The 21,261-nt window shown below is 43.4% G+C and overlaps 1 protein-coding gene across 1 annotated transcript; it reads left to right on the top strand.

Moving 5' to 3' along the window:
• Positions 1–848: 848 nt before the first annotated feature.
• Positions 849–21,261, top strand: LAMP1 (lysosomal associated membrane protein 1). The gene is made up of 9 exons (XM_077343700.1): positions 849–1,144; positions 11,665–11,777; positions 14,580–14,793; positions 14,908–15,066; positions 16,353–16,555; positions 16,976–17,098; positions 18,165–18,234; positions 19,090–19,260; positions 20,298–21,261. The coding sequence occupies exons 1-9, from the start codon at positions 1,093–1,095 to the stop codon at positions 20,435–20,437; spliced, it is 1,245 nt and encodes a 414-aa protein (XP_077199815.1). The 5' UTR covers positions 849–1,092; the 3' UTR covers positions 20,438–21,261.

The raw sequence follows: 21,261 nt of genomic DNA, 5'->3' as shown, positions 1-21,261 counted from the left end.
TTCTCCCCTAAACTTTGCCTCCCACACAAATCTTTTCATTTCATAATTCTGATGAAGAATTATGATAAACCCTGCTTTTCACTGCCCGAAGGCGTCTCAAAGCAGCTTAGGATCGCCTTCCCTTCCTTGCCACAACAGGCACCCTGCGAGGTAGATGGGGTTGAGAGAGCCCTGACAGAACTGCTCTATCAAGACTGTGAGGATCCCCTGGTCAGCCAGCCGGCTGCAAGTGAGGAACAAGCAATCAAACCCCGCTCGCCAAATTAGAAGCCGTCGCTTGTAACCCAAACACCAAATTGGCAATAAGAGTTCAACGCATCGGAGAAAGTGAACTTTGAATCTCGGCAATAGTTTATGAGGGAATAAAGACGGCAAGTTGCAAAGGCAGACGGGACTCCTGCATTATTTTATTAGGTTGTTTTCGTGTTCTGTTATAGCCTTCCTGCGAGCACACCCGCATGCTCTCTCTGTGTCCTTTAAGCCAGGGGTAGTCAACCTGTGGTCCTCCAGATGTCCATGGACTACAATTCCCATGAGCCCCTGCCAGCGCTTGCTGGCAGGGGCTCATGGGAATTGTAGTCCATGGACATCTGGAGGACCACAGGTTGACTATCCCTGCTTTAAGCGCCTCTCCCACGGCTCCACCACCGGGCGGCTCCTAAAACTGGTGCCAAAGGAGCGCGTGCCATCCCCTCGAGGGCCGCGGCGGGGAGAGAAAAGCAGGAATCGAAACTGAACCTCGACGCGAAGGGCAGGACCTCCGCCCGGCCTTGACATGGCCTGGCCTCGCGCCATTCCCGTCGCTTCTCGCGAGAGGACGCCAACCGCTACCCGGCTGGGGTTTCCCTCCCTCCGCGTTCCGGGCTCGGGGGGTTAGTCGGTCTCTCGCGCGGCCCCTTCTCTCGCCCCCCCTCCCCCCCCAGGCCCGGCGTCCTTTGGATCAGGTGACCCGCGGAGGCAGGCTTCAAAAAGAGGAGGCGGGGCTCCGGGGAGGATTGACGTCTTTCGGTCACGTGAGGGCGCCGAGTGGTGTTCTTCGAGGCGGGCGTCTCTCCGGCTTTCGAGGCTCCCTCCCGACTCCCTCGTCCTGTCATGGCGGCTCGGAGTGGCCGGGGGCTGCTGCTGCTGACGGCTGTGCTGCTGGGTGAGTGAGTGAGTGAGGGGGGAGCAGGAGGGGGGAGCAGGAGGGGGGGGCGTCTTGGGGAAGAGCCCGGGGAGGGGGGCGGGAGTGGAACGCTCTTCCTTCCTCCCTCCCTCCCTCCCTCCCTCCCTTTCTGGGCCGCTCCTCGTCGCCCTCCTCCTGGGCCTGCGTCTCACCTGGACGCGGCGCTGCTGCCTGGCCCGAGCCCCTTGCCCGGGCCGCGCTTCTCCAGGCTTCCTTCGCCGCTTACTCCGGCCGCAGCAGCCTTCCCCGAGGGCGCCGGCCTGGTGCTCCCGGGGAGAAGAAGGCCTTGCCCCCCGTCACGCCCGCGAGGAACCCGAATGGGGCTCCCAAATGGGGCTCGCGGGGGGGAGGGGGAGGAGGAGGGGCGCTTGGATCAGGGCCTGCCCTCGCCCTGCAAGCCTGGGCATTGGACCCTCGGCCCTGCGCTCGCTGTTCGACACCGCCTCCCCGGTGACTCGATACCTTCGTTGTGCAAAACAGCTGCTGTCGATGCAGAGCGTCTGCCGGGGATTTCAGATGCGTAGCTTTCGCTTGCAGCCTGATTGCTGTGTAACTTCTCCCTTCCCCACCCCGCCGGATATAGTAGTAATGTCTGCTCCATTCTCTTTCTCTCCCTACCCACCCCCGCTTGCTTATTTACTCCAATGTGGAACTTTCTCTCCCAAGCCTTGCGGTTGTTTTTCCTCTGGCCCCAGACTGGGAAGGAGGAAGTGACTGGCAGCTTTTCCTTTCTCTGGTTTGTTGCTGTAACATCGGGGTTGTTTCCTTTCTGGTTCTGTTGCAACCTCTGGGTAAGCTGTGTTGCTCAGGGTGTAGGCAGCTTTGTAACCTAACCCTTTAGGCCTGGTTTCAGTCGTCTTGTTGCCATGTTTATTACCATTCTTCTAAAATAACAGGCTCGGCCTGTACTTTCAACTGGCTGCCCTTTGCATTACCGCTCCAGGTGAGAGTAAATACAGTAGCCTGTCTCGCTGTATTGGGAGGGGTGTGTGTTGTGTATCTGTGGCCATTATTTAAGTTACTAAGCACGAACACCCATGTCATAAACAATAATTTCCTGGTAATGGTTAGCACAAAAAATGCCCCGTGTTTTCTTCACTGTGTACATATTTAGTCTTCAGAGGGAATTTTTACCTGTCATGGGATCACTAAAGCAGCCAATGTCCAAAACTGATTCAATTTCTCACCTTGCTTGTGTGGACTGTAGTTATGTGATAGACCACATGTTCAGTGGGTAGTAGCTAAAACTTCATTATTCCGTGAGACTTCTTCTCTAAGCTTTTACTCATTCAACTTTCGTCTTGTTATGTTTTTGCGTGTTTTGGGAGTGGCAGTAATGCTACCACATTTTCCCAGCCCTGTTGAGGCAGGACAAAAAATATCAAACTGGTCATTCGGATGCTATCTATCTCTACAGTTGTGTCCACCTTCCCTGAATGCACCCTGCAGGTTTGAGGGCACAAATGAAACATGCAGTGCTCTTAACAAGGCATTTGTTAGCATTGCATTTGGGAGGAACTGGATGCAAATATGCATTGAATGTAATAGGACTTAGAGTCCAGTAGCACCTTTAAGACCAACAAAGATTTATTCAGGGCATGAGCTTTCGAGTGCAAGCACTCTTCGTCAGACTAAGAACTCCTTACATGACCGTGGGAAGTTCTTAGTCTGAGGAAGAGTGCTTGCACTCGAAAGCTCACACCCTGAATAAATCTTTGTTGGTCTTAAAGGTGCTACTGGACTCTGATTGTATTGTGCTACTTCAGATAAACACAGTTTCCCATTTGAATCTTTCATAATAGGACTTAGTTATTAGTTGGGGTAATAACTCATCAATCCATCCTGTGAATAGTTGGCTGGCAATTTTGAATTGTTTTTATATTTGCTTGCATAGCAAGTACTCAGTCCTGTGCAGACTGGAGTTGAATTTGGTGGGGCAACTGTCAAAATAAAACATGCATAACGCTGTTCTCTTAATACTGTTAGTGGAATCAGGTTATGCGCATGGGATAAACGAGTCTTGCAGAGACCATTATGCAGGCTGGAACATAGAAATAAACAAGGGTGGGGGGAGACTGTGACTCAGTGTAAGAGCATCTGTTTGGCACACAGAAGGTCTCAGGTTCAATCCCCAGTAATATCCAGTCAAAAGATCAGGTGGCAGGTGATGTGAGTGACTGCTGTTGCTGCCACCTAACACCCTGGACAGTCACTGCCATTCTGAGTAGACAACACTGACATTGATGAGACAGTGGTCTGCTTCGGTATAGGGCAGCCTCATGTCTTCGCAACTCAGAATTCTAGGGTTGCTCTATGCTAACTTAACCTGACCTGATAGAGATCTTCATCTGATTCCACTATTTATGTTTTCTTGCATTGGATACCAATGCGTTTCTTCCCAGTAGAGATTGTTTTCGTCAAGGTGAAAGAAAATCTTGTCGCATTAGGCTGTAGTATTTTGTGTCTTTTGCAAACAAAGCAAAGGTGTATTATCTTTGAAAGGCAATAGCTGAGGTGAGTACATTAGCTTGGTCAACAGTGTTATTTGATTGAAACACAGATTAGGAGGATACAAGGACAAAACATTGTGAGGGTGAGGCCAACTGATCACTAACCCTCCTCAGACTCCATCCCCCAAATCTCCAGGTATTTCACAGCCTAGAGCTGGCAACCCTAAGGAAATGGATTTGGCTACAGTTATTGAGGTGTACTTTGTTAAAAAAAATCATATGAATTTGTATTTATCTCTTTAAACTAGAGATACTCAACAATTGTTGGTGCCTTTGGGTGCCATAGCAGCTGATACTACTGGTGCCTTTTGCGCTTTCACGTAGGCAGAGTGTGTTACTGTTTGCTTTCATGCAAATGAAAGAGGCATACACAGCTGCTAGAAGATCACGAAGACTAGTAAACTCCTTGGATTGTGGTTCCTTTTCCCCTTCAGGCTTTAAAAAAATTTCCTTTTTCCTCCATTTCATTCCCCCACTGTGATAGTTTTGCAGAAGCCATTTTGGGTTTGGTTCCGCCTCCTGTGGCAGCCATTTTAGGGTAGGGCTTTTAATCTCCTCTCAAATTCCAAATGTGCCTGCTGCCTCAAAAATATTTGGGACTCCTGTTTTTAGAATGTCCTGTTAAAACGCTGTAATAATGTATGTCTGTAGATACTTTGATGCTGGTCAATGACCGTAATAAATAAATAATAATAATAAAAAATAGACAGAAGGGCTGCTCATAGGTATGGGGGGTATGTGAAGGAGTGTGTGTGTGGTGGAGAACTGAAGGTACTTGAACACCTTCCCTATGAAGAAAGACTGAAGAGTCTGGTCCTTCTCAGTCAGAAAACAGAGGACTAGTGGGAGACATGATAGAGGTTTATAAAATTACACGTGGAATGGAGAGACTTGAGAATCTTTTATCTCCCAAACTACTAGAACTTCAGGGCATCTACTGAAAGTGATGGGCAGTAGGTTCAGGATGGACAAAAGAAAATACTACCTTATAGAGAGAGTAATTCAGCTGTGGAATTCACTGCCAGAAGCTGTAGTTCTAGCTGCGGGAATACATAGCTTTAATGGGGGATTAGAAAGACTGATGTAGGATAAAGTATCTCTGGCTACTAGCCATGGTGACTGTGGGGAACTTCCCCATTCAGAGGCACTAACCCTCTGGATCCAAAAGCAAGGAGGCAACATCTGCAGAAGGCCACAGCTTCTATGCTGTGTTTTTGGCTATGCAGAGGTACTGGTTGGCTGCTGTGTGAGACAGGATGTTGGAGTTGATGGACCATTGGTCTGGTCCAGAAGGACTCTTCTTATGTTCTAAGTCAGTAGTTCTCAATGCTGAGAACCTTTAATATAGTTCCTCATGTTGTGGTGACCCCCAACCAGAAAATTATGCAAGTGTTCTTTCACAGAAATTAAACCGAAACTGACCAATGGCGTGAAGATCCATTGTTCATGGTTGTATGTAAATTGTTTTTTTTCTGGGGTTTCTCAGTTCACTTCTGCCTCTTGTCCCACCATACTGATCTCGCTCTTTTCTACTGCTCCAGACAGAAGAACACTCTATCTCAATCTATCCTGCATGGCTGTTGTGTGGATGGCATTTCCCCGGCCAAGCTGCTTGCCCTGCCGTGACCTCTGTGAAAGGATTGTTTGACCCCAAAGGGGTCCCGACCCCTAGGTTGAGAACCACTGTTCTAAGTGTTTCTCCCTTCCTTCCTGTCTATATTTAGTGTAGTTGAAGTCTCTTTTTTTTTTTTGTCCTGCTAATTATATGTGTTTTTTTACAAGGGAGTTTTGAACCTCCATGTTGTATAGAAAAGAGTGTAACACTGGACTTTACTCTGGGTGTGGTACTTGCTTCTACTAGAAATTCCATTTTCTTTTGTCTATATGATACTTAAGTTTCCATACTCTAACAAATGAAGTTTGGCTGTCGAAGTAGCATTATTGCTTCTCAAACAATATACATTAACCTTGTACTTATATTGCACTTGTACCATCCTAGCAAACACTGTGCCAGTTTGAGCTCTCATTTGGCATGCTTGGTAGTACCCAACAAAGCATACTGCCTCTGACCACTTTCTGTGGAAGAGCTCTTCAGCTTAGCTGTATACTCTGACAGAATGCAAGTTGACCACTTATTAGAAGCAGGCATGTATTTTGTTTTACTGCCTGGCTAGGTTCACCAAAATGGGTTTTGGCATTCTGAAGTCTCCTAGCTGATTCATTCCCTCCTCCCCGTTGCTGGAATATTCTGGTAGAAAAATCAGAGAGCCAATATGTAAGAAGCTGACCTTATTTTGTCTTTTTTCTTTATAAATATGATGATATATAGGTTATAACATCTAAGGCATTCCCAGCCAGGGCTTGGTGGACCCTTGGAGGTCTGCAGGATCTCCAAAGGGCATCCACAACCTTTCCCTCCTGCCTGAATGGACTCAGCCACAAGCCAGGGAACCTGCTGCTTCCATTGCTCCCCCTCCCAAGTGTCTCTCATGGTTTCTGCGCTTGGGACGGGGCAGAGCCTGCATGCCTACTCCTGCCTTAAACTGCCCCCCCCCAAAGTTTTTCTTGAGCCTTTTTTTAAACATGAGGGGTGATGTCACTTCCAGGATGGGGTCTGGCCAGCTGACATCACTTCCGGGACTCCTCAAAACCTGAAAAATTATTTCAGTCAGAAGGTTGAAAAGGACTGAAAACTACTATTTTCAAGGCCATAAACAATTCTCAAGTTTTGAAAAACATGAACATTTCAGCAAAAGAACCTTAACAAGAATATTTGTTGTGCTTTAAATAACGTCCCAAGCAGACTACTGTACAAATATAATTTCCATAAAGAAATAAGTCACGTGATAGAAACACGAAGACAAAATCTGATCAATAAATTGTGGTTTTGTGATAACAAGACTTGGAATGCATTTAATAACAGTAAGGTCAACAGCTGGAAAAGTCTGTGCACAAAAATAGCATGGAAGCATAATATTTTTAATCAAATCAATAGTTCAACTAGTACATAAGAAGGGCTACGTATATGATACTCTCCCCCCCCCTCAGTTGTGTTGAATGTTCCTAGCCCAGCAGATGGAAATACTAATATCAAGTTTTTAGGGCTGGAAATACAGTACTACAAGATGAGATGAAGTGGTTAATTGAAGGCTACGGATACTTTAAACCTGATGGTCTCAAGAGTATGTTTTGCTTATCTAGCATTGTACTTTATCCTTTGACTAACCATGGCCTTAGGCTTCTGGGCAGAAAAAGCCCTTTCCCCATGATATATGTATTTAATTGGAGAAGCTAGGGGACATTCTGCTGGCAAAACAAGAGTTTCTAGCACTGAGCAAACGGAGGGTTCCTTGTAAGTAGACTATACTTTGATTTTGGCTACCTTGCCTTTACCACAAAGAAAAAGATTATTTAGAGAAGAAAGCAGGAGTATCTTTGTCTTTCGCGGGGGGGGGGGGGGAGGGGGACAGTATTTAGAAGATCATAACTAGATAACTGAAAAGTTATTATGTTTGTGAAACGGTCAAGACTTGGAAGTGTAAATAAATGCTCTTTAGGACCTGGATGTGTACACCGTTTCCTCCTTTTTCTTTGTTTGGCATAGGGAACTACAGGTGTTTCTTGTACCATAAAATTAGGCATATTAGCTCAGGTCTGGGATGTACTATCTTCAGAAAATCAACTCTGAATTTTTGGTAATGTTATTGCTACAAAATGTTGCTACTGCTACAAAAATACAAGCTAGTAAATATTATTGCTACAAAAATACAAGCTAGTAAACAGTAACTTTATTGCACTATTTATCAGCAGCCTGTACTGTCTTGCTAGATTGACTAATTTACAAGGTCAAATCTGAGGGGAAAGTAGAGATAAATTTGAGAAAAGTAAAGGAATGTATGTTATTTAGGTGATAAATGGGTGGGTATATCTTTAACTAGCCTTTAATCATGCTTAGTGTAAATGCTGGGTTCAGTGTCATGTTACCAGACCATTTCAGAACATCTGAACCATGATCATGGATGCCTCCCCTCCCATTTTGAATATATGCACTACATAAGTCTATTGAACTATACTTGGATTCTAGTGTGGCTTCTGTTTATCCGTGGACCAGAACTGGCAGCTCATGAAGAGCTGATCCAACATGAAATTTTGGCTGAAGCAGCTGTTTGGCAGGAAGTTGCAATACATCCATTATGTGTTGCTTTCTGACTAACTGTAGTCCTCAGTTCCAGGATGCATAGTTCAGTGATGGTCTTGACTCTCAGCCTAGCCTAACAGTAATCCGTCACTTGTTGGGAAGTGCAGGTCTTAGTGTGATCTATTTTATGGATCAGGGATCCACAAATTGATTGGATGGAGTAACCAACTTACTGATGTGTCAGTCCAAAAGTAAAAGCCAAGCGTATACTCAGGTAATGCCTTTATTAGGACTAACCCAATGATACATGCGTGCCAGCTTTTGAGTTCACCAGAGTTCTTCTTCAGACTGTATTGCAAGAAGGAATAAAGCAGGTTTGTAAATACCTTGTCTTTAAGGCCTGCAGCATCTTAAAACCAGATGCTGGCTTGACAATGTGTTAAAATCATGTCCTGAAAAATCTGCTTTTGCCTTTTTTATTTTCTAACGTCTGACCTAATGAAGACTTCTGGTGAACTCAAAAAACTGTTATTGGTCCTTAGATTGGTCCTATTAAAAGTTATTTTGATTGATTGTGTTCTAAGGAGCTAACTGTTGTTTTTGTCTAGTCAGCTATGAAGACCAACCCCACCATAATATTTCTTGTAACAAGAAAATAATTCCTAATCAGACCTTAACAGGATTTTGTGGTTCTGCTGCGTGCTGTGGTGGTAGCTTAAACATGAATTACCAAAGAGAATGATGCTACAAAAGAGAATCTGTGTGCGTGCTTCAGTTGTATAATGTATGCCTGAAAAACTTCAAGCAGCCTTAGCTTGTGTTGATCCTACACTTCATATACAATCTTTATGCCGTCAATATACTGTGAATACTGGGTGGAAAGTCTGGGAACTGTGTCAATGAAACATGGATGCACTGGTCTACCAGTTCAATTCTATAAAACGACGATATGTTCCTCAAGTTTGGAAAGCTAGAGAGCCAGCTTGGTGTAGTGGTTAGGAGTGGGGACTTCTAATATGGCGAGCCAGGTTTGAATCTGTGCTCCCCCACATGCAGCCAGCTGGGCGACCTTGGGCTCACCACAGCACTGATAAAGCTGTTCTGACCGAGCAGTAATATCAGGGCTCTCAGCCTCACCTACCCCATAGGGTGTCTGTTGTGGGGAGAGGAAAGGGAAGGCAACTGTAAGCCGTTTCAAGACTCTTTCAGGTAGAGTAAAGGCATGAAGGGTCAGGTTCTGATTTTTAAAAAAAACGCCATTGTTTGGTTTTAATAAAAACTGTCATAATTCACAAATTCCTTTAACCAGCCTTCCTGTGAAACAAAGGCAAGCAAAAAACCTGCAGTGGACTTTGTCCCCATCTCTGCATAAGAAGCTATGTCAAAGGGCTCTTACAATGGCCTTGAATAATTGCCATTAGCTGGTGCCTCAGTCAGGAAAAATGGTGGCGGGTTGATTGCTTTTTGTTTTAATTTGGAATCATGACCCACACTGCAGTCCTGGTGCCTAAAACAAGCCTTGTTCATGAAGTTAACTTGCTTGTTCCATTAATTATCACAAATCCAAAATGGATCTACTGAACTGAGGTTCGCAACTTTCTCTCTGTCTCAAAATAACCTTACTTGAGCATTAGTTTACAAACCACTTTAAGAGATCAAGCCACCCTGGTTAGACAGGGCTACCCATTCAGTATTAGTAAGGCAACCAATGTAAATGTTTTGGTGGGTGTTTTTTTTTAAAACAACTTCTTAAAAATTGTAAGCACTATGGGACCTCAGCAAAGGATAGTAGTATCTGCAAGTTGCACACCTTGGGAATTGCAATAGAAGTGGGGGTATGTGCAGTGCAAATCCCTGATAGTCTGGGAGAAGATCCAACAGTGTATATATCACTTCTTATTTTACAATAGTGACTCTGTGTGTGTGTTCTCAGGTAACGGAACCTTTTGGGAAAACAGATACGGTCTCCTGCCGTAGCAGACAGCTGGAGAGCCTTGGCAGTACCAGACTGTATACTTGCTGTAGTTGATAGGAAACTTCTGCTGGCAAATAGCAGTCAGTTAAATTAACAGTTGTCGCCCTCTGGCAGTGTGTTAATCACAGAAACTCCCTACCCCAATTTTTTGTTCTCTTTTGAGAGGTGAAGGCCTAATTGGAGGGGGGGCAGTTTCAACAGAATAATTGAAGCCATGAAATTAATATATAAAAGTCCACAGCACTGTATGGTTCTTACAGACATAAACACTTTTGATATGTTTAAATGTGACTGATTTTGTCCAGATTACTATGCAACGTGTGTTGTCTGAAATGCCATATAAATGTTGTTTTTTGATGTTATAACATTTCACTGTATGAAACCCGGCCATCCAAATATTCTTTCTGTTACTTATTTTTTTCCTACTTATAAATTAAAATTAAAATAAAATTTAAAAGTTGCTGGGATAAAATTAAAAAGTTGCTGTGGTGGCATAGGGTGTAGCAGTTAGCAGCATGTTTTTGTATTTGTATTTTTGTTTGCCAAAAACTGTTTATACTTTTCATAAATATACCAAGTAGTACAATTTATGTGTTAGGGGTTAGAAAAAGCCTATGCCATCTCTCCAGAGTACTTGCTTAAAAAGGCTTACAAAATGAAAGTAACATTGTAAAATTTATTTATTTATGATTGCATTTGTATACCACCGCTCCCAGCAAGCTGTCTCGCGGTGGTTCGCAGATGACAATAATATCCAATAAAAACATATAATATTCATAATCACCTTAAGCAATCCCCAGTATCATACAAAATGCTATATTTCTTATTAGTCTTTAACTTTACTGCTCCACAAAATGTGTTTCCCAGGTGCCTGGAACAGGTTTTTCCCATGACTTCAGAATGTACACGTCACCGCACTCCCCACCCTTCCACACACACACACACCAAAATCCCCCAGCCCCTGGTTTGGAATAACACTGTTAGTGTAGAAACATGATTCAGAGAAGGGACACATATGACAAGTTATGGTCGCTGGTCTCATGGCAATTCAACCCCAGCCTTATTTTTAAATGTGGAGATTAGAAAAATGAATGTTCCTTTGTACACCTGACAGTGCATTGATAAACCCTTAGTAAATTATTAGCTCCTGTAGGTGGTTATCTGGATAGTTGCTATTTGCGGCAGCGTGTACTATAACTAGAGCCTTTTAAATACAAAGAATCTCATATTGGAGATGAACTCTACCCTCTGCTTTCCTTCGCAAATGCTGGCCTATGTCAGGACCTGAAATATGTTGAAACAGTGCTGTATCCCTGTTATTGCACTTGCTTTATTCATGCTGTAACTCTCAGAATGAGGAACATTTAAGCATCCATCATAGTCCATAATAATGTAACTCTGAGCTCAACTACTAAAATGTATTCTCTTTTGCTTATTCTGCCGTTTCCCCCCAAAGGATTTCTGCAATATAATGATTTCAGCATGGTTGTGTGTACATATGATGACTTCAAACAAGCATGTTGGCAAGTTTTGTAACATGCTACCCAAAGATCCAAATGTGAACATTTAGTGTCCAAAAAGGCTAGATTTCTCTTTGCAAACTGATCGGTTTGCATTCTCATGGTTGCTTATGAGGAGTCTTTTTGGACATTGTTTTTGTCCAAAATGTAAATTCATGTAACGTTAACTCAAATACTGCAAGTGCATCACCAGCCCTTGATCTCTCTGTACAGTATAATGTGTTAAAAGCACATCTGGTTACTGAGTAGTGCAATCTTCCTGAAGGCACTTGTGTTTTGATCCTACAGATGATCCTACAGAAGTTAAATATTTTTACCCAGCTTTACTTGATGTACTACTTGTTCTCTGTTCACAGGATTCGTACAAGCATCTTCAACATTTGAAGTTAATGATGGTGATAAAGTCTGCATATTAGCTAATTTCTCTGTAGCTTTTACAGTTGAGTATGACACACAGAGTCAAAAACAGGTAAGAGAAGCTTTTGAAGTTCAAGTGCTAACTACTTCCCAAGACTAGTAATTGCTAAATCACTTTGTGAAGGTTTCTGTGTCTTTCTGTAGCTGAAACCAGCATAATGTCGGGTAGGATCCAGAGATTTCCTTATGGAAGAGATCTTGGCCACTTGTCATTGGGCAGCCCTCTGTCCTCCTCCCCCCACCCACTACAGGGGTCAGGGGCATTACAAGGAACTTAAGTGTAAGGGGGGGAGCATTAGAAGTCCCCCACTTTTTTGTGCAAGAGTATGAAGAATGATTTCTGCCAGTTCCCTCTTCCTACTATGCCCTCCTTCATTTGGAGCGGGGTGGGTGGGTGGAAGGAACAAGCTGTAGAAAGAAGTGACAGATTTTTGCTGTGAACTCTCCTCACAGTAATCTGGATCCAACTAATTGTTCCTGGAGCAGAAGCTTACTTTACTCATGCTTGGGGTTGTAGCGGTAGCTACTTGCAGTTGCCTACTCCAGCTGGCACAAAGCTTCTGTCAAAACTAGCTCTGCCTCTAGCATGGAATGGCGAGAGCTTGGTGTGACTCAAGCCATTCGGTAGCCTGCTGAACTATATCGATGCCGTAGATAACCGCTGAGGGTCAGTTTGCAGCTAGATGTCTTTGTTAAACCACTGTGGGTTCAATTGTGGGTTCCTGGCTGTGCTGTGTTTAGTTATGAATAAAACTGCTCCCTTGCCCAAGGCGTAGGGTAAGTAATAGTGCCATAAAATAAACAGTGAGCTAAACTGTTCCAGCCTTGCTTAATGAGCCATCATGTGTCCTTTTTGCTTGCAAAAGATGCTTTGCAGTTTTAAAGGAAGGCAAAAGCTGAACAACTGCCAGGGCATCATCTCACAGTGTTGTAAATGCCACCTTTGCAGTTCTTATGTCTGACAATCAGAGTCACTTAGTAACTTCTGCCTGGTGTGAAGTGGCCCTGTTTGGTTGAGAAATAATCTGAAAGTCTGCATGATGCACTACAACCCAGGGTGGGTTTTACACACACACGCACACACACACACAGGAGGGAGGGAGGGAGGGATATGGCCATATATGGCTATGTTGACCAATCCCCTCCTCCAAAATGGCCAGTAATGGACTTGGAGGGGGTGGGAATGTGTGGGGCAGCAGATGGATGTGTACTCAGCTATGCTTCCCAACCATATTTGGCACGATTGCATTACCTCTAGGGTTTCTCAATGGTAAAAATGTTGAGAAAGACTGATAGAATGAGAGAAGGCAGATTTAACATTTAGAGCAGTGGTTCTCAACCGCTCTGATGCCGCGACCCCAATTGCAGCAGCGGCGGGGTTGGAGGCGGTGTGCGCATGCGCACAAATCATCTGCCAGCCCCATTAAATAAAACCCTCTTTTTTAAACTTGCGGTATTGGGGAAGAAGGGTTCAGCACTTTATTGTAGGAACTTGGTAGCAGTCACACTCACTCTGTGGGGGTGACATGCTTGGTGGCAACCTGATTGTGATTGATCGATTTGCCAGTGTCCTGACTTCTTTGTCCTTATGTTGGCTTGCCATTTAAGGCATATCCTAAAATAATTTGTTTGAGGAAGCAGCACAATGATTTCTCTCACTCTTACCTTGGGTGTTGCCAGGCTGACACAAAATCGTACTTTTAAGAGTAACTGTGACACACACAAACTTTGATTAGTGTTCACTAAAGAAATGGTTATAACATTTGTATCCTGCTGTTGCTCTGCAAGCTAAGAGTGGGACTTGCTTGCCTTTAATGACTCAACAGTGGCTTAGTTTCTCCCCCAAAATGGGTTTTTTCTGCCTTCTTGGCCTACTGTGTTAGACTTAACTGCCTAATATGTTTTAGGGCAACTGTTCTCATTAAAGGCACGGAGACTGACAGATGAACTATGACACATATAAACACATTCACAGTAGTTTTTGCTGCACAAGCAAATGAGTGACTCATTCTTTGACTCATAAAGCTAGCAAGAAATCTTTGAAGTAATGGGAATGAAGGATCCCTGTTCTTTTCTCATGTCCACCTTCAGCTGCACTACAATTGCCAATTATTCCCTCACAGCCACAATGAATGCAGGAAAACAATGTTTAGATTTTCCTTAGTTCAGGATTAAGAGGCTCGGAGATATGATCAGATACTCTTGTTTGCCAACTAGATCACTTCTGAAATACAGTAGTTTGAGGCATTCTGCTAGTGACGCTGACCATCACAGGTCCTGTCAGAAGTGCAGGGACCATGAAGTTGAACTGGGAGCAGCTTCAAGCCAATATAAGACAAGATAATGTAGGAGGGTACAACACATGCAGAATGGGGGACACCCCTGCACTGTCATAGGCTATACTTGGATCATATCTGTGCATCAGCTGTGTAGAGCCAACCTAGTACGCTGGTGTGGCTTCCTTTGAGCAAAGCTTAATAACTTGCAGTAATCATGGCATCTTAAACTCCTTTGAGTAATGAGAAGTAATGTATGCTACGTTCTAGTCAAAAGCCTTACTGGTTCTGAGCAACCGTTTGAAGGCTTGTACAGAGTGCAAGTAAATCTAAACTACTTGGTAATTAGAAAGGAAACCTGATGCTCTGAAAATGCTTTGGCAAGGAGAACCATGTATAACTTTCAGCCAAGATGCATAGTGAGGGTATTTTTAAGGCCAAAGAAGACAACACTGTAAATCCACACATATACCAACCCCCTGATTACAAAAGACTTGGGCAGGGGGGGGGAAGGGCACAAAGCACAGCTGTGTTGTCATATTTGCAATTATCAACTGTCTTAATACCTTTTTTTTTAGAATGCCAGTTTTAGACTTCCAAATAATGCTACAGTACTGAATAGCAGTACCTGCGGTGAGAAAGAGAAAATTCCAGTACTTGCACTTGGATTTGGCAAAGGATATTCATTAATCTTGGACTTTGAAAAGATCGCAAGTTCCTACGGTGTCAAAAATCTGACCTTCAAATACAATGTGTCAGACGAGACAATTTTCCCTAATGCAACAGGAAAAGGTGAGTAGTGTTTGGCTTTTCACATGAGGGTGGGATAATGGTGTGCAGTCAACTTGGGAGAGATTCTGTGAAGTCTCCTGACCCCGGACACAACCGCAAACTTTTCTGCCTTAGGAATCAAAGAAGCAACTTCAGATCCCAATATACATGCGGCTTTGAATACGACGTACGTGTGTGTGCACAGCCACAGGATAACGATGCCAAATGTGACCGTTCTTTTCAGGAATGTTACGCTTGAAGCCTACGTTGCAAGTAACAAATTCAGTCTTAATGGTAAGTCTTATCCTCCAAGAGCATTTCTGTCACTCTTTGAATCGCATGGACTGCATCTAAGGCAGTGGTCCCCAACCTTTTTCCGGCTGGGGACCGGCAGGGCAAGTGCCCCGCCCGCGCATCGCGCATGCGTGCCCGCACATCATGCGTGCGCGGCCGAAATAACGCATGTGCTGCACTTTCGCGCATGCGCAATTTCGGCCGTGCATGCGCGATGTGTGGCACAGCCCTGATTCCCTCCCCCCCCTCCCGCAGTAAGAAGCTTCCCAGGCCGCAAGCTTGCCGGCGCCCTAGCCTTCGCAGCCCGGCGCCCTGGCCTTCGCGGCCCGGCACCGGGCCGCGGACCGCAGGTTGGGGACCACTGATCTAAGGGGTTCATGCTTGTTGCAGACTTGGGCTTTTAAGTTAGGCAATTTTGAGGAGAATGTCTGACTAGAAAACTCTTGAGACACTTGGTAAAATGCTATATTTCATTGACAGTCCAGCAAACCTGAAGAAGTTTACGGAGCAGTCGTTGTTTGAACAGTAAGACCAGGTAGCTCAAGCCAACCCGGGACAGGAAAAAGATAGCCTTTTCTATTTTGCAGCTAATAAGACCTCATTCTTCCAAGTGTATTCACCTTTAATTCAAGCAACTGCAAGGGGAAAAAAACCATAATCAAAAGACCTAGTTCAAACTTTGTCAATTTTTTGAGCATGGGGGAACCCCTGGAATAATTTTCAGGCTTTGGTTAGTGACATGCTCCTTCAGGGAAGTAAGTGCAGAAAAAGCCAGCCAATCAACCATTTATTGTTTCCATTGTGGGGAAAGAAACTAGACCTGTAGAGAGCAACAGTGTAAGTGGGCTCCAGTGACATCCACTGTTGTCAGAGGCCATCCATACTTCTGGGAAAGGCTGCATAACCCCAGGGTTCCCCAGAACCCTGGTTGGGAATCCCTGACCTAGTTGAATGAGAGGTGTTGAAATGGGGTCGGGGGTATAGTCAGTGAAATGGCACAATAGCAGGAAATCCTTCACCCCTGAATTTTGAAACACTTTTGTGTTCAAAATAGAAATGAAAAAAAAAAAACCCACAAAATTATGTCAAGTATAAAAAAAATTCTGGATAAAGGATGCAGTGATGGTGAATTACATACATAGATATAGGTCAATTCTGTTTTCCCACTTACTGAAATGGAACTGGGGTTTGCATGTTAATTCATAGGCCTTGTATTTGAGAGAGCTTGGCCTTAGAAGGCCTGTCAATTCCACTGATGGTTTGACTGCTGCTTTCCTTTCTTTCAGATACTTTATGTAAGGAAGATCAAACGCCCACAACTTCTGCCCCCCCTACAACCAGCCACGTACCTACGACTACTACTTACGCACCACCCACACCCTCTAAAAAACCAGATAAAGGACAATATAATGTGACCGGTCAAAATGGTACCTGCTTGCTTGCTTCAATGGGTGTGCAAATGAATGTTACTTACGATTTAAAAAATCAGGTACACTTGACTTTAATATCCCCAATCCTTTGTGGAACTCATTTATTTGATTTGATGATGATATCTGTACTACTCTCTCAACAACTGGCTCAATGTAGAGCTGGCTAGCATTTTTTTTTAAAGAAGAACCAAAGTTCTCCCATCTCCCCATGATAAGTACGTTAAATGAGAGATCCTGATTAATTATGTTAAAATACATTGTGGGGTAGGGTGACAGTTCTTACCCCCCTGGGACATAAAAAGGGGCTATGGGCCATGTTGCTGATGGTCCTGAACATGGCTGAATTGTGAAAGAGCTAATCTTTTCCCATTCTTCCCTCTGATAGTAATAAAATGCTCCCATAGACTTGTCGCTTTGCTAACTTGAGTCTCCATAGGCTGTACAATAACTGATAACGTCTGTATATTTCTGTTTTGAAGACTGAATCGGATATGTTGATCAATGTTCCGTTCAATACTTCTTACAACGGGACCTGTGGCAATTCCTCAGTTACCCTGAACTTGTCACTTGAGAATGGCCTGCTTGCCTTCCATTTTGCACAGGTAAGCATAATTAGCACAAGGCTTTTTGTGAAAGTTTAGCTCAGATCCCAAAGCAGTTTTAGCTCTTGCAGTGAAGTTAGGCTTTGCAGGAAGGAATCTGTGATAGCTTTTTAAAAAGCTGTCCAAACTCAGTGCTATGAAAGGCTTGGATTCCTTGCTTTGCCTATATTTAAGCATATTTGCATGCGTAACTCTGTTTCCTAGAGTCATATAAAGCGGCAAGGAATCATGCAAGGCACAGAATCATAGACGCTGATACCTGGAAATTGTTCTGGGCTCTTCAAGCTTAAGAGGTCACCAATCTTTTACACACTTTCAGTTCTGCCTGAGAGGATAAAATGCCTGCTTCAGACAGGAGGAAGGACAGTTTTGCTTGATAGACCCTCTGAACTTTACCCAGCTACGCGATGAGGGAAGGGGAACACAGGCAGGGAAGGCATTGTATGTTTTACTCTGGTGGCTAAGTAGCTACTATCCAATTTTGCTGGGCAGAACTTACCTGTACAACTGGAGCAGTCCTGCACTGGTAATGCAGCTCTGTTCCATTAAATCTCCATGTCCCAAAACTACAATAGAATGAGCCTCTAAGTCTTCCTCTTGGGTCAGGTAATAATTGCACCTCTCAATTAAATTAAATGACATGGGTATATGCCTTGCAGGCGCCAGATCGCTATCATAATACTGTGGCACTTCTGAACCTAGTTTGAGCACAAACCTTTCTAATCTGATGAAGATCTCCGGTGTATGGTCAGGTGGGATTTAGGCTTCATGCTTTCAAAAGTGGGCAGAGGCTAGCTTTCTGCAAATAGATACAGAGCTTTTGCTTTCAGATTGCAAAAATATATTTTTAAAGCTGAAGCATTTTCAGTGGTTGTGCATGGACCTCCCAACCTCTTTTCCTTTTCAGAGCTTCATCCTTCCTGTATGGTTTCCTCTTAGTTAAGAACTGTAGCATATTTTCATAGTGAAATGGTAGGTTTGTGGAACAAGTAAGCCTGGTTTTTAATGCATAACCAAGTAGCTTAACAATTAAGTTTAGTGATTAAACACCACCTCTCTTTTTAAGAATGCAAGTATTGAGAAGTACTTTCTGCAAGGCATCGAGATAAATGTCACTCTTCCTTCTGAAGCTAAAGGTAAGAACTTCATTTTTGAAACTTTTTTTAAACTTTGAAGTTTTTCGCTGGAAGGAGGGTGTTCGTGGCTGGGCTGCACAGGGACATTTCCAATCTGATAAATGCTTTTATGTGTTTCAAAAAAGATGGGAGAGCATGTTCTACATGCTCCAGCAATAGTGTTCTGATAGTCGATATCCAGAATTTGTTGCCTGATGATATTGTAAGCTTGGTTCTCTGTAAGGTTTTCTAGAAGCTCAATAGACAGGCCTATAGATTTTAGTTTGCTGTTAATCTTCATGAACCAGGGTGATATAAACTTATCCAACAGCATAAGGTAGACAAGACTCCCAGGTTGGGCTCTAAAGTTCAGGCGGAGCCAGTATTTAAAGATACGGAGCCAGGCTAGAGTGGCCAGTTGGGTAACGCCGGTGTCAAAGTATATTGTGAGGGCAGAGATGCATTTGGGGAGGCCCAATAAACAGCGAAGGAAGGCGGACTGCAGCCTCTTTACTCCTGCAGGGAGAATTGCAGATCTCTGAACTGCCTAAAGTTGTCTCTTAAGGCTTATTGCTTGATTGTCTGTTGTGAGGTTTAGTTGTACTTCTTTCCTAATGGGCTGGGAGCCAGTGGTGTACGCGCTTTTAAGTACGGAGAGCCTCTTCATTGGGCTGGCTGTACTTTATGTAGAACCCCCCAAGACTATTATAATGCTGTCCTATAACAGTCAAATCAATATTGAGAGGGGGCATACTGATTGGAGATTGTCTTTGCTGTCTCCCGCCTTTGGGTCATCTAACATTAAAACTTGTGCCTTTAAACAGCCTGTCCCTGTGAGTTAATAATTTCTCTCCCCCCCCCCCCAATATTGTGCAGATAAGAGCCGTTATGTAACCAACAACAGTCTGAGTGAACTAAAAGCTACTGTTGGAAGATCTTTCAAGTGTGTTGCAGAGGAGACTATCTGGGTATCAGATACAGTGTCCGTCAATGTATTTGATGTTCAACTTCAGGCTTTCAAGTTTGAAGGAAACAAATTTGGAGCAGGTGAGCTCTTTGAATACATGTTTAAAAAACTCCAGTTTGTTATCTGAAGTAGTAGGAGTTAATGTGACAGGGTAGCTTGGTCATAACCTGGTACTTTGATGTGTGTTCCTGTTAAATTTCCACAGAGGTTCTACACACTTCACGAAGGTAGAAGAGTGCCTGATATATTAAGGCAGTTGAAGTTGCTGTAAATGATTCAGCCAACTCCTTGACAAGGAGGAGATGGCTGTTAATATTTTATTTACAATTAGTATTATTACAGGCACCCAGCAGAATTTAAAATATCTGTATTGCTACTGTTAGAGTAAGTAATTCATCAGGCTGATAAAGGTATTATGATGTGTTTTGATGGACAGGAGTTTTTGATCAATGCTAAATATTGTCAACGTACAGCATCCACACTTCCGGATCAAGAGCAGCTGTGGAACAGCCTTGGTGACAGATGCCTCGTTGTTCTTAAATATAGGGCCTAATTCAGTGTTCAGCCCTCTTGTTCCTAAAGAACCAGTATGGGATTGCCTTATGCAAAAGTGAAGACATTTGGTCCAGTCCTTCTCCTGTTTGTGTAGTGTCTGAATCATGAGATTTACTGGGTGAGAAGGGCTAGGAGAACTAGAAAAGGCCTTAGAAGCCATCTGGGTGGCCAGTACTTTCCTAAGTACACATGAAGCTGCCTTACAGTCAGAACACAGGTCTCTCCAGGTTTGTATTGTCCTGGCTCTCCTAAGTTTCTCCTTTTCAGATTTTTCACATCAGCTACTGCTTGACCCATTTACTTTTGCCTTTTTTTTAAACTAGACCTTCTGCATGCAAAGCAGATGCTCTGCCACAGTCCTTCTCCTATGAGAGCCTTTTATTGTTCCAGTTTTGGCTGGTTGTCTATAAAAAGAAAGAATTGCCTAGAGGCAATTCTCTCCTTGATACATACACACACATGCGAACCTTTTCTCATTTTGGCTTGACCTGTTGTGTTTTTGCTGTTGTATGCTAGTAGAATCCCGACTGTCATAACGACGTCTTTTTCTTTTCCCCTCCAGTGGAAGAATGTCAGCTGGATGAGAACAACATGTTGATTCCCATCATAGTTGGTGCAGCTCTTGCTGGACTTGTCCTCATTGTACTGATTGCATATTTAATTGGCAGAAAACGTAGCCATGCTGGCTACCAAACAATTTAATGATTTGCACTTAATGAAACCAGTGTGGAAGAACAGCAGTTGCAAGAAGCAGAGACACCTTGTTTCTCCCCCCCCCTCAAAAAACAAAACAAAACAGGTTGATGAGGGAGCACAGTCTCTTCCTTGCCAACTGCTTCTTGCAGTGTCTGCTTTACTAAATGTGAAAATCCATCTTGTGGCATTTAACTATGCACCAAGGATAACTTCTATAATTCTGTTTTAATTTTGCTAATGGGTTAAAATATGTACCCACCTAGAAACAGGCTGAAGTTTTAAGAATGCTCTTCTGAATTGGCATGGTTTTTAATGTCAACTACTTAAATGGGTGTGATGTAGTTTTCACATTCATTCACTTAAATTCAGATTAATTATATCTAACAAAGGGAAACTTCCACTTTCTGGTACTACCATCCTGTGCTGAGTTTAGTTGCTGCACTTTTGCAGTTATAAATGTAATGACTGACCAATCAAACTTAAAATTATTCCCACTTTGTCTCTACCTTGGGTCTGGATCATTAATAAGCTTGAAATGCTGAGCTTGGTATATGCAAGGTGTGAAGATAAATTGGCCAACTCCCAAGATATTTTGATCTGTCAGCTTCATAGGAGCTGGCCCTTTTTTACATAAAATGGGTGTTACTTTATTTTTTTGTAAGTGAATTTCAGTCTCTTCTGTTGAAAGTTCAAGGATCCTCCTCCTGCACATGTGTACAATAGACTTTCAATCTTGCTAATTCTTGCTTTGACCTTGGCTGGGATTGTACACTACAAGGATCAGTTATGGATGCATTGCCTGTAACAATGCTAATAAAGACTTTTCTGTA

This window comes from Paroedura picta, chromosome 6 (assembly GCF_049243985.1).
Source record: "Paroedura picta isolate Pp20150507F chromosome 6, Ppicta_v3.0, whole genome shotgun sequence".
Taxonomy (NCBI): domain Eukaryota; kingdom Metazoa; phylum Chordata; class Lepidosauria; order Squamata; family Gekkonidae; genus Paroedura; species Paroedura picta.
Note: the sequence above shows the minus strand (reverse complement) of the source record. Positions and strands in the feature narration are given on the sequence as shown.

What these genes read in the sequence shown, in the direction of transcription:
- LAMP1 (XM_077343700.1), top strand. Translation starts at nt 1,093, where the DNA reads ATGGCGGCTCGGAGTGGCCGGGGGCTGCTGCTGCTGACGGCTGTGCTG. An exon ending in CTTACGATTTAAAAAATCAG is followed by an intron (nt 16,556 to 16,975) that starts GTACACTTGACT and finishes TCTGTTTTGAAG; the next exon opens with ACTGAATCGGATATGTTGAT. An exon ending in TCTTCCTTCTGAAGCTAAAG is followed by an intron (nt 18,235 to 19,089) that starts GTAAGAACTTCA and finishes AATATTGTGCAG; the next exon opens with ATAAGAGCCGTTATGTAACC.